The sequence below is a fragment of the Delphinus delphis genome, chromosome 20 (assembly GCF_949987515.2).
Source record: "Delphinus delphis chromosome 20, mDelDel1.2, whole genome shotgun sequence".
NCBI lineage: Eukaryota > Metazoa > Chordata > Mammalia > Artiodactyla > Delphinidae > Delphinus > Delphinus delphis.
Genome location: NC_082702.1, coordinates 24,193,816 through 24,207,593, shown reverse-complemented (window position 1 = coordinate 24,207,593; position 13,778 = coordinate 24,193,816). Strand labels below are relative to the sequence as shown.

General features: G+C 34.8%; 1 protein-coding gene across 1 annotated transcript in view; it reads right to left on the bottom strand.

Moving 5' to 3' along the window:
* LONP2 (lon peptidase 2, peroxisomal) overlaps positions 1-13,778 on the bottom strand; it is a 95,692-nt gene that overhangs the window by 35,186 nt on the left and 46,728 nt on the right. Inside the window, exon 9 of the mRNA XM_059999832.1 lies at positions 1,491-1,641. Coding sequence (XP_059855815.1) covers positions 1,491-1,641 — 151 coding nt within the window. The remainder of the gene's footprint in view (positions 1-1,490; positions 1,642-13,778) is intronic.

Sequence of the window (13,778 nt, the reverse complement as noted above, 5' to 3'; positions counted from 1 at the left end):
CCTTTTCTTTAGCATAATTTGACACATAATTGAAAAAACTGACAGCAGCAACAACAGAGACCTCAATTAAGACTTCAAGGGAAGAGCTGCAAAGGAGCTATTTCCTGAACTCCGACTATAAACTTTAGCAACAAACAAAACAGAAACTAAGACTTCCCTATAAAAGTTTTATTCCTTACATGTTGGAATTATACATATAATTTATATATTTAAAAGACTTCGTGGTCTTAGCTACTTAAAAGCCTCAACGAGTATAAATTTACTTTGTCTTTAAAACAAATGTCCCCCACAATAATTGCCCCTTTCCATTTAACAAGCAAAAATTAAAAAGATGAATTGACAAGGCATCTTTTGAGTAGAAAAAGGAAATTAAAAACATCAGAAATGCTAGAAGACAGGATAACCAAAACTGCAGAAGAAGGTGGCATCATATGTCCACCTCTGCAGCAGCTGCCCTGATTATTTCACTTCACGTTAGTAAATCTTATGGATTTTGATTTGGAGTTTCCAGGCAACTGGATCTCATTACTTATTTTAGTGTTATAAATAGGCACAAAGCAAGTTTAAAATTCTCCACCATATTTTAAAATTAAATACAGAGACCTGCAGGGTTCGCAAATAACTAAGAAATCCAATTATCATTTAGTGGAGGGTGAAAATATATTTCAGTTTAATATGAAATATATATTTAGATTATACTCTATTTTTATTTTAAAAAATACCCACTGACATTTGATCTCTTCTAGGGAAAAATAATTCTGAGCAATTTAAATAAGGTGAAAACACTGGGATTTATTTAGTGTTAGTAACTAAAGGACTTTTTTTTACACACTCCAGTGAAGGAGAAGACATGGTTAAAAAAAAAAAAAAAGTATATAACTACTTGGCAGATTCAACTATAAAGAAGAAGAATTTAAAAGCACCCTGTACTTTTATATAAAAATGAGGCCAGCTGTAATAAAGAGAAAGTTTTAGGACGTATTTCTTAACAAGAATAAATGATTACTTTCCAAGAGATGGTAAAAACTTCAAAATCTGATAGACAGGAAGCTACACTGGGTATGTAAAGACCTATTTTTGTGTTTTAGACACTGACTTTAAAAAAAAGAAATTATTTTTATCTGTAATTTTAGAAATTGCTTCAAAGAAGAATATCTTGTTTTGCATAAAAATGATCACTCTTTTATGCTAAGTTAAAACCGAAAGTATTATGCTGTATACAATGTACATACACTCTTGTCTGTCATGGTTAAAACAAACAAAATTTTGTAGACTTTGAATCTACAATATATAAAAGCTGGTTTATATGCCAGATTCAGAACTTTTGAAGATCATACACTGGCAAATCAACTTTTTATTCAAAACTTCACAGCTTGACCAGTTTTAAAGAGTGATGCTCAGAAAAGCAAGAAATAGCTTTTTATTGATCAAAATCATTATTTAACAATCATTATTTAACAAAATAATGATTTTGTTTACAAATCAAGTACCTGGCACCTGAATGATCTCCATTCTGTCCAACAAAGCAGGTGGAATAGTAGCAGTGGTGTTGGCAGTAGCTATAAAAAGAACTTGGGAAAGGTCAAAGGCCACATTTAGATAATGATCTGTGAAGTTATGGTTTTGTTCAGGATCCAACACCTGTGGGAGAACAATAAACATTTAAACAGATTCAGTAGTTCCAAAAGAAAGCTGTATAAATTAAAACATGATATTTCTGCTCAATACAGTTAGTTTGGGAAATATGGGGCTAACACTAAAACTAAAATTTTTTGAACATATGTAAGCACAAAGAAGCAAAAATTAGCCATTCAAGCTGTTCTCAAATCTACTAATGACTCACTGTGTGGCCATAAATAAGTTATCAATCCTGCAGAACAAGTTTCCCTCTTGGTAACACACCCTCTCTTACCTGCTATGGGAATATTAAGTAAATCTGTACAGCATCTTGAAATTCTTAGGTAACTGGTAAAATAATAATTAGTATATTCCTCCTCAAACATTATCAGAAAGTCTTTAACAGGTTTTTTTTTTCTTTTGGTTGCATCATGGCACGTGGGATCTTAAGTTTCCTGACCAGGGATCAAACCCACGCCCCCTGAAGTGAAAGCGCGGAGTCCTAACCACTGGACCGCCAGGAAATTCCCCTAACAGTTTTTAAAAAAGTAAAACCTTTCTGTTTATAATGAGCAAAATATTACTATCTCTTAAAAATATTTTAGTTGGATAAATGAGATAATTTACCAATTAGGTTCTTAAAATGTTGAACAATTGTATGTTAAGGAGAATATATCTTCTTAGATTACTGTTCAAATGCTCCAAGTCATAGGCACTCGCAGTGAAGAGGCCTACACTGGACTTAAAAGAAGGCAATGAGTGGCTTCCACATGTTCTAACCTTCAATATATTACCACTTTCACTTAGACTAGGTTAGTATAGATATAAATAGGGTTGACATGCACAAGCAAGAAGGAAGCAAAATGACTAAAATACTTACCACTCACAATTTTATTATATAACTATCTTTTCCTTGCTTCTGATTCCCTTTCTAAAGTTTTACTTGTTTTTAAATATATCCACAAGTTAATTCGAAGCCCTTTACTCTTGAATGTTTAACTTTTGTTAAACATTCATCGTTATTGGCAACTCAGTGTGTATCTAGAATACAATTCCTAGAAAGTTCTACTATTCATATTTTCACAAGACTTAATAATGTTTAATGTTATAAAAATGTTACTTTCAAGTCATCGAAGACAATTCTAATCATGTTCAGCATAAACTGGTTAAGTGTAATATTACTGTCTACCAACTACCTGAAAACTGTTTATCTATGTATGGCAATCTTAGTTAAACCCACTGTCTAGTTAAATAAAAATCTATCATTTAATGGCTATAATTAAATTTAATACATACATGTTGGATATGTTACTGTTCAAGTGAAGTAATTTTTTTTTTCCCTTAAAATTTTAAGACACTGAGGTTTTGGGACATCCCTGGTGGTGCAGTACTTAAGAATCTGCCTGCCAATGCAGGGGACACAGGTTCAAGCCCTGGTCCAGGAAGATCCCACAGGCCGTGGAGCAACTAAGCCCAGGGGCCACAACTACCAAGTGTGCGCTCTAGAGCCCGTGAGCCACAACTACTGAGCCTGCATGCCACAACTACTGAAGCCTGTGCACCTAGAGACTGTGCCCCGCAACAAAAGAAGCCACCTCAATAAGAAGCCCACGCACCGCAACGAAGAGTAGACCCCGCTCGCCACAGCTAGAGAAAGCTTGTGCACAGCAACAAAGACCCAACGCAGCCAAAAGTAAATAAATAAAAAATAAATGAATTCATTAAAAAAAGACACTGAGGTTTTAAAAAGTAGAAAAATTAATAAAGCAAGGTTCCTGAGTTATGACTGAGGTCTTTTAAAGTGTATTACAGGATACCTAGGTTATGAGGACAGAAAATCAGTGATGCTCAATTTGCCTACCTCCATCTTTTGTTTAGGAAAATACAAAAAGATACGTAGAGTTTAAACAACATCAGAAATACTAATCATTAGTCTGCCAGATAAAAAGCATTTCTAGGAACCACTACTCAGATGAAACCTTAAGGTAAACTGGTGAGTTCATGGAGGGACAAGAATTACAGTCAGAACCTTCTAGCCATCAAACCTCCACTTTTCCCCCAAACTTCAGAGTCAGGGCTTCCATGGCCTTCCAACTCACCCACATAAAAGAGCAGATTCCAAGAACGACCAGAGCTGTTTTTTCTCTTCTCCTGATTAAAAGGTATTTCTACATAAACCTGAAACTATAATTCCTACCTACGGAGTATGACTAGGAACGGAAACAGCTGTGATATGACATTTTATTCTTAGGGACGTGAAGTCAGAGGTGGGATAAACTCTGGGAAGAGGTGTACGCTGAGAATTTTTCTTCAGTAAGTTTCTGGCAAAAGAAGAACTACAGATGTTTGTAGGCAATCCAGGAATATACTCCACTTATTACACATGACGTGGCAACTGTCATCTTTAAGTATGATAGTATGGTGATACTTTTTAAAAGTCTATATCTTTTAGGGATAGATGCTAAAATATTTATGAAAAGATATGATGTCTGGAATTTGATTCAAAATAAATAGGAGTGGGATGAGGGAGAATGGGTAGGAATAGATGAAATAAGATTGGTCATGAGATGGTAATTGTTAAAGGTAGGTTATAAGTTTTATGGTTCATTATCCTATTTTATCAACTTTTGTTATGGTTGATATTTTCCACAACAAAAAGTAAAAATAAATAAATAAAGTAAAATAAAGTAACTAAAATCAACTCTGGAAGCCACATACAAATACTATAGAAATTAAATCAGTGATGATGACAAAGTTGAGAAAAATGTCCAGAGCATAGCAGAAAAAGGCAGTAAAGCTATGTAGGGGAAATATATGGAAAAAATAAAGATATCTAATTCACAGATAATTGATATAACTAAAGAAGAGGTCTCAGCAAGTGTAAAATCAGATATAATTAAAGAAATAACCAAGAAAATATTCTAGAAGACTCAACACTACAGATTGAAAAGCCTTAGACTCCTCGTGTGCAATAATAAATGACAGAATGTTAGGATAACAGCTACAGAATTTTCAAGCAAACTTATGACTACCTTAAAATGCTTTAAAAATATTTTATTACACAGAATACATGCCACAACACATAAGTTACAAAGGATAACAAAGTGAACATCTGTGAACCAACTACCCAATTGTGACTACATCTGTATTTTGTGTTTAGATCAGTGGTCACCAAAGTGGAATGTTTAGAATAACCCACCAAAGTGCAAGTAGAAAATATGAGTACATATATTCATCTTTATGTAACTATAAATACTAGAAAGAAATTGGTTTTTAAAATATTTAATATACAAAATGAAGTAATGCCCTTACTTGGAATACATGTTATACACATGAGATATTCATAGAGAAGAGTAGAAATCCTATAACATACCAGGCTGATGTGGGGCCCTCACTCATCTGCTTTAAATGTAATTATAGCACAACTGCAGTCCATGTGTGCCTGATTAACTGTTTTTACAGAATATAAATGGATGGATGAAGTGTTTAAAAAAATTCCTGCAAAGTATCATTAAAGATGTGAACAACAAGAAAATGATAAGAGTTGACACTTTTACTTCTGGAATAAGCTTTGATAGCCACATTATAAAGTAAAAACAATTATCTAATTAGAATACATTGTTTTCACTAAAAATAATTACTTTACTTTAAAAAATTTATTCTGTGTGTGTTGTACATATAAATATCTAACATTAGTACAATGGTACATTTATGTTATGTTTATATTACATATTTATCCTTTGTTATGGATTGAACTATGTCCCCTCAATGTGACTATATTTGGAAATAGGGCCTTTAAGGAGGTAATCAAGGTTAAAAGAGGCCATAAAGGTGGGGCCCTTGTCCAATATGACTGGTGTCCTTATAAGAAGAAAGAGAGAGACCAGGGATGCATAAGCACAGAGAAAAGGTCATGCGAGGACACACTGAGAAGGCAGCCATCTGCAAGCCAAGGAGGAGACCTCAGGAGAAATCAAACCTGCCAACAACTTGATCTTGGACTTCTAGCTTTCAGAACAGTGAGAAAATACATTTGTTTGTTTTTTTAAGCCACCCAGTCTGTGGTATTTTTGTTATGGCAGCCTTAGCATTCTAATACACCCTTATTATATATGTATTTATATCATAGAGAGAGATATTTTCAAAAATTTTAACTGATGGAATATGTGAACAAAACATATGGGGATTACTGGTGCAGACAACAAAGAGACATTAGCAAATATGAAGGGCCTCAAAACATAACCTATAAACAAATCCTTAAAAAAAAGTAACCTGAAGATATATTCCATCTGAACAACAAATATATCAAAATAAAAGGAACAGAAGCAATGAAATCATTTAAGCCCAGAATTCAAACTAAATGTATGAGTACGCACTTTTAGAACGAGGGACTAAGGAAGTCTGAAAATCTGCTCCTCCATAAAAGCAATGAGAACTGGCAAATGTTGTCAAAATCAACTTTTTCAGTATTCTAGAAATTAACTTGCAACAAGCTGTTTATTCAGACTGTGCCCCGCAACAAAAGAAACCACCTCAATAAGAAGCCCATGCACCGCAACGTTTTCTTATTCAAGAAAAACAACTGAATCTCAGTAAATATAACAAGCTTTATGGTCTATTAACTTGCTTTACTCCCTCCTCTTCTCCCAAGTTCATGGTAGCCTTGAAAACTAATAGCCTCACAACCACAATAGCTGTGAAAACCAGTTGCCTAGCAACCCCTATAAGGGGCAGAATAAGATTAGAGCTCCCCAGAAGCCACATCCCCAGAGAATGTCACCCACCTGTCTGAAAGTTCCTTGGAAAGGCTCAATTCTCAGGATTTATCTTTATTTGACCTGACTCAGAGAACACTCTGTGTGAACAGCCCTACACTCAGGGCATTTGTCAAAAACAACCGATAGCAATTGTTTAACACTGCAGCTGCCTGAGGCACCGCTACCAGTTGGGACTAACAAGAGGCTGATCAAAAAACTTAAAGAAAAAAATCTGGGTGATGAGATATTCATAGAGGCTTTTGAAAAGCTCTGAAATATTCCTAGGAATCTAGGTTATATATATGTATAGGACTCTAAGTATGATCAGGAAAAATCTGAGAAAGGCTTCAAAGTTCACCTCTGGCAGACACTGAAGCTGTATAAAAGCAGGAAGCAAAGGCTAAGGTAGAGTTATAAACTCTGCCCAAAAGTGAAGCACAGAGCCCCTTGGAAAAGAGTGGGAGACCTATTGATTCAGGCACTTAAGGAAATCTCTGTCCTACCATTAGCTGACCACTAAACAAGCAGCAACTTCAGTGGCCACCCATGACAAAGAATACAGACTTTACAGAAAGAGACCAGGAAAAACACTGAAACAAACCAAATAACAACAACAACAAACCAACAAATCCTTGAGGGAGGGGGAAATCTAATTATATATTTAAAAATTATAACATTATATATGTTCGGTTTCAACAAAGAAATTATGAGACACATGAAGAAATACAAAACTATGGCCTAGGGGCTTCCCTGGTGGCACAGTGGTTGGGAGTCCACCTGCCGATGCAGGGGACACGGGTTCATGCCCTGGTCCGGAAGGATCCCACATGCCGCGGAGTGGCTGGGCCCGTGCGCCATGGCCGCTGGGCCTGCGCGTCTGGAGCCTGTGCCCCGCAACGGGAGAGGCCACAACGGTGAGAGGCCCGCGTACCGCAAAAAAAACCCAAAAAACAAAACAAAATAAAACTATGGCCTAAAATCAGTAAAAGAAAAAAAAATAGTGAACAGAAATTGTCCCTGAAGAAGCCCAGATGTCAAACTTCTTAGACAAAGATTTAAAACCAGCTATTATATATATGTTCAAAAAAACTAATGCCACAACACGGATGAACTTTGAAGATATTATGCGAAGTGAAATAAACCAGTTACAAAAAGACAAGTACTGTATGATTCCACTTATATTAGATGAATAGATTAGTCAAACTTATAAAAACAGAAAGGAAAATGATAGTTGCCAGGCACTGAGGAAGGAAGAAATGGAGAGTTGCTGTTTCATGAGTATAGAGTTTTGTAAGACAGAAAAGTTCTAGAGATTGGTTACATAAAAATGTGAATAGGGCTTCCCTGGTGGCGCAGTGGTTGAGAGTCTGCCTGCCAATGCAGGGGACACGGGTTCGTGCCCCGGTCCGGGAGGATCCCACATGCCGTGGAGCGGCTAGGCTAGGCCCGTGAGCCATGGTCGCTGAGCCTGCGCTTCCAGAGCCTGTGCTCCGCAATGGGAGAGGCCACAGCAGTGAGAGGCCCGCGTAACGCAAAAAAAAAAAAAAATGTGAATATACCTAACACCACTGAACTGTACACTTAAAATTGGTTAAGAGGACAAATTTTATGTTAAGTGTATTTTACTACAATTAAAAAATAAAACTAAAGGAAACCACATCTGAAGAACTACAAGAAACTATGAAAACAATGTTCTAACAGATAGAAAATATCAATAAAGAGACAGGAATCATAAAAAAAGCAAATAGAAATTTTAATATTGAAAAATATAGTAACTTAAATGAAAAATTCACTAGATGGGCTAACTAGCAATTTTAGCTGGCAGAAGAAAGAATCAATGAACTTGAAGATAGGTCAATTGAGATTAATCAATCTGAGGAACAGAAAGGAAAAAGCAAAGAAATGAACAGTGCCACAGGGACCTACTGGACATTAGAAAACATTAATTGACACATCTAATAAGCTCAACAAACCCTAAGTAAACTCAGAGATTCATACCTACACTCATCATAGTCAAACTGTCAAAAGACAAAGACAAAGAATCTTAAAAGCAACAAGAGAAAATACTGTTTTCATTAAGTGCAAGGGACCCTCCATAAGATTAAGAACTGACTTTGCATTAGAAACCATGAGGATGGAAAGCAGTAAGAGGACATACTGAAAGAAAAAAAGACTCAACCAAGAACTGTATATCCAACAAAGCTATCTTTCAAAGATGAAGGAGAAATTAAGACATTCCCAGATTTAAAAAAAAGAAAAAACACTGAAACAATTTGTAGCTAGCAGACCACACTATAAGACATATTAAAAGCTGAAGTGAAAGGTCACTAAACTGTATCCAAATACACACAAAAAGAACACTAATGAAAGTAATTACATCAGTAAATATAAAAAACAGTATATGGGAAGGGGGAAGGGATAAATTGGGAGCTTGGGATTAACATACATACACTACTATATATAAAATAGATAACCAACAAGGACCTACTGTATAGCACAGGGAACCATATTCAATATTCTGCAATAACCTATATGGGAAAAGAATCTGAAAAAGAATGAATACATATACATGTATAATTGAATCACTATGCTGCACACCTGAAACACAACATTGTAAATCAACTATACCCCAATAAAATTTTTTAAAAAGACAATATAATGCATTTTTGTTTGTGACTTTTATGTTCTCTTATCTGATTCAAAAAACTTCATTAAACGATAATTACTGCTGACCCTCATTATTCATGGATTTTATATTTGCAAATTCACCTACTTGCTAGAATTTATTTGTAACTCCAAAATTAATACTTGTAGTGCTTCTGCAGTCGTTTGCAGACATGGTATAGCACATCACCCAAGGTGCATATTTCCAGCTGAGGTCAAACATGATGCTCTGCCTTATTTTAATTCTCATATTCTAAGCAAGGATCCTCCTTGCAGTCTATTTAGTTCCAGGTTTTCATTTTTGTGTTTTTTGTTAGTTATTCTGCTCTTTAAAAAGCCCGAAAGGCAGTGCTGAAGTGCTGTCTAGTGTTCCTGTGAGCAAGAAGGCCATGATGTGCCTTACGGAGAAAATACGTGTGTTAGATAGCTTCATTCAGGCGTGAGTTATAGGGTTATGGTCATGAGTTTAATGTTAATGAATCAACAATATATATTAAATATATAAATAAGGCAACTTTAAACAGAAACACAAATAAAACAAGGTTATGTACTGATTGATGACAAACTGGCTTGCAGGAAGCTAACCCTGTATTTCTTCAAGGAGCAATAATTCAGTATTTGCTACTTCAGTGTTTGCTGTAACTTTATAGAACATAACTACTGCAAATAATGAGAATCAACTATATACTACTGTGTTGATAAGCTTACAGTGTATAGAGATGTATTTTCTATGAGAAAAATGGTACAAAAGAGGGCTGAGGGAAGGAGGGCTTGTTGAAACTAAGTTTTTACATACTATTTGCAATCATTAATTTCATGTGTCAACTTGGAGAGTGTTTTGGATGAAATTAATATTTACATCAGTGAACCTTGGGTAAGTTTGCCTCCATAATGTGGGTGGGCTTCATCCAAACAGCTGAAGGTCTGAAGAGAACAAAAAGACTGGCCTCCTTGAGCAAGAGGAAATTCTCCAGCAAACTGCCTTCAAACTTCGTCTACACTATCAGCTCTCCTTGGGTCTCAAGCCTGCTGGCCCACACTACAGATTCTGGACTTCCCAGCCTCCATAACTACATGAGTTAATTCCTTACAATAAATCTCTTTACATGAGTATATCTAGATATCTATTATATCTATAGATATACATGGATAGAGATAATCTATATATTATAAATAAATATATCTATATGTTCAGTAACAGGTAAAACTGGGAAAAGATCAGCAAGGACATAGAAGACCTGAATAGTACTATCAACCAACTAGACATAACAAACACCTAGAGAGCAATCCATCCAACAGCAGCAGCAGTATACATATTCTTCACGAGTGCACATGCAAACATTCTCCAGGGTAGACCATAAGCAAGCCATTAAACAAATATCTATATTTCAAAAGCCTGAAATCATACAAAGTATAATCTTTGACCACCATGCAATAAAATTAGAAATGAATAATTTTTAAAAATTTGGAAATTCACAAAAATATGAAATTAACCCCTAAATTACAAGGGAAATCAAAACGAAATCACAAGGGAAATTGGAAAACATTCCGAGATGAATAAAAACAAAAATATAAGTTACTAAAACTTATGAGAGGCAGCTAAAGTAGTGCATATAAAGATATTGATAGCTGTAAATGCATATACTAAAGAAAATTCCAAATCAATAAACTAACCTTCCATCTTTAGAAAGTAGAAAAAGAACAAACTGAATACAAAGCAAGCAGAAGGAAGGATTAGAGAATAATCCTTAAATAAATGAAACTGTGACAAGAAAAACAATTGAGAAAAATCAACAAAAGAAAAGTTGGTTCTTTGAATAGTTCAATAAAATTGACAAACATTTAGCCATACTGAGTAAGGAAAACAAGGACATTCAACTTACTAAATCAGGAATGACACAGGTCACATTACTATCAACCTTACAGAAATAAAAAAGAAATAAGAGTATACTATAAACAAACTTGTATGCCAACAAATTTGATAATCTAAATGAAATGGGAAAATTTCTAGAAAGATATAAACTATTGAAAGTAATCTGTCAAAAAGTAATAGAAAATCTGAATAGATCTTGCCATTCCTATCCATCATTGTACTGGAGGTTCTAGCCAGGGCAATTGGGGGTCGGGGGGGAAGGCATCCAGACTGGAAAAAAGTAAAAGTATCTCTATTTGCATATGACATGATCTTGTACATGGGAAAACTCTAAGGAATCTACTAAAAAAACCATTAGAACTAATAAACAAGTTCTGAAAGGTTGCAGGATACAAGACTGATATACAAAAATCAATTTGTATTTCTTTACATAAGCAATGAACAATTTGAAAAAGAATTGAAGAAAATAATTCAATTTATTTTCTTCAATAGTATCAAAAAGAATAAAACACATTTAACAAAAGAATTGCAAGACATATACTCAAAAACCAAGTTGAAAGAAATTAAAGAAGATCTAAATAACAGAAGGACCCCCCGTTCATGGATTCAAAGAATTAATATTATTAATATGGCAATATTCCCCAAAGTGATCTACAGATTCAACAGAATCCCTATCAAAATTCTATTTAGCTTTTTTGTAGAAAGTGACAAAGCTGATCTTAAAACTTGTATGGAAGTAAAAAGGACCCAGAAGGGCTAGGCAATCTTGCAAAAGAAGAACAAATCAGGAGGATTCACACTTCCCAATTTCAATAATTTTTACAAAATTACAGTAATCAAGATTGTGTGGTACTGGCATAAGGATAGAAATATGGATCAGTGGTAGAGTTGGAAGTCCAGAAATAAACCCTTACACTTATAGTCAACTGATTTTCCACAAGGGCAACATTACATGGAAAAAGAAGTCAACAAATGGTGCTTGTGACAACTGGATATCCACAAGTGAAAGAATGAGGCGGATCCTGACATCTCACACCACATACAGACATTAATTCAAAATGGATTATAGATCTAAATATAAGAACTAAAACTGTGAAACTCTTATAAGAGAATGTAGGAGTAATCCTCATGACCTTGGATTAGGCAATGACTTCTTAGATATGACATTAAAACCAAAATAACAAAAGAAAAATACATATAAATTAGACTTTATCAAAATTAAAACCATTTTGTGCCTCAAAGAACACCATCAAAAAAGTGAAAAGAAAGCCCACAAAACTGGTGAAAACATTTGCAAATGATGTATCTCACAAGGGATTTACATCCAGAATATATAAGGAACTCAACAAGAAAAAGACAAATACCCAATTAAAAATGTGCAAATCATTTAAATAGATATTTCTATAAAGAAGATATACAAATAGCCAATAAACACATGAAACGATGCTCAACATTATTAGCAATTAGGGAAATGAAAATCAAACCACAATGAGCTATCACTTCACACATACTAAATCAAATGGATGGCTAAAATAAAAAAGACAGACAACAACAAGTGTTGATGAGGATGCGGAGAAACTGGAACCCTCATACACTGTTAGTGAGATAGTAAAATAGTGTAGCCGCTTTGGAAAATAGTTTGTAAGTTTCTCAAAATGTTAAATACAGAATTTTCATATGATCCAGCAATTCTACTCCTAGTCATACACTGAGAACTGAAAACCTATGTTTACACAGAAACTTGTACATGCATGATCACAGCAACATTATTCAGAATAACCAAAAGGTGGGAACCATCCGAACACCCATCAACCGCTCAATGATAAACAAAATATGGTATATATATTCATATAAGAGAATACTATTTAGCCATGAAAAGGAATGAAGTTCTGATGCACACAACATGGAGGAATCATGAAAACATTATGATAAGGGAAACAAGCTAGTCTCAAGAGGCCACATATTGTATGATTCTATTTATATGAAATATCCAAAACAGGCAAATCCACTGAGACAGAAAGATGAGTGGTTTCCAGGGGCTTCTGGTGGTGGTGGGGTATGGAGAGTGGCTGCTAATGGTACATGGGCAAAGACAATGTTCCAAAGTTAGATAATGTTCATGGCTGTACAACCTGTCAATATACTGAAAACCAGAGAATTGCGCATTTAAAGGGGTGAATCTTACGGTTTGTGAATTATATGTCAATAAATTTATTTAAAAAATAAAGGTGGGAAATATGTTTACAAAAAAGAATACAGAAACAAAACACTCTACACACTTATTAAAATGGCCAAAATCCAAAACACTGACAACACCAAATGGTGGTGAGGATGTGGAGAAACAAGAACTCTCATTCATTGCTGGTGGGAATGCAAAATGGTACAGACAACTTGGAAGACAGTTTGACAGTTTTTCACAAAACTAAACATGCTTTTACCTTATGACCCCAGCAATTGCACTCCCTAGTATTTACTCAAGTGAGCTGAAAACTTACGTCCACACAAAAACCTGCACACAAATGTTTACAGAGCTTTATTCATAATTGTCAAAACCTAGAAATAACTAAGATGTCCTTCAATAAAAGGATAAACAAACTGTTGTACATCCATACAGTAGAATGTTATTCAGTGATAAAAAGAAATGAACTATCAAGCCAGAAAAAGACATGGAAGAATCTTAAATGAATACTACTAAGTGAAAGAAGCCAACCTAAAAAGGCTATATACTGTGTAATTCCAACTATATGACATTCCTGGAACAGAAAAAAATATGGAGACAGATCAGTGATTGCCAGGGACTTGGCGAGAGGGAGGGAGGAATGAGTAAGTGGGGCACATGGGATTTTTAGGGCTATGAAACTATACTC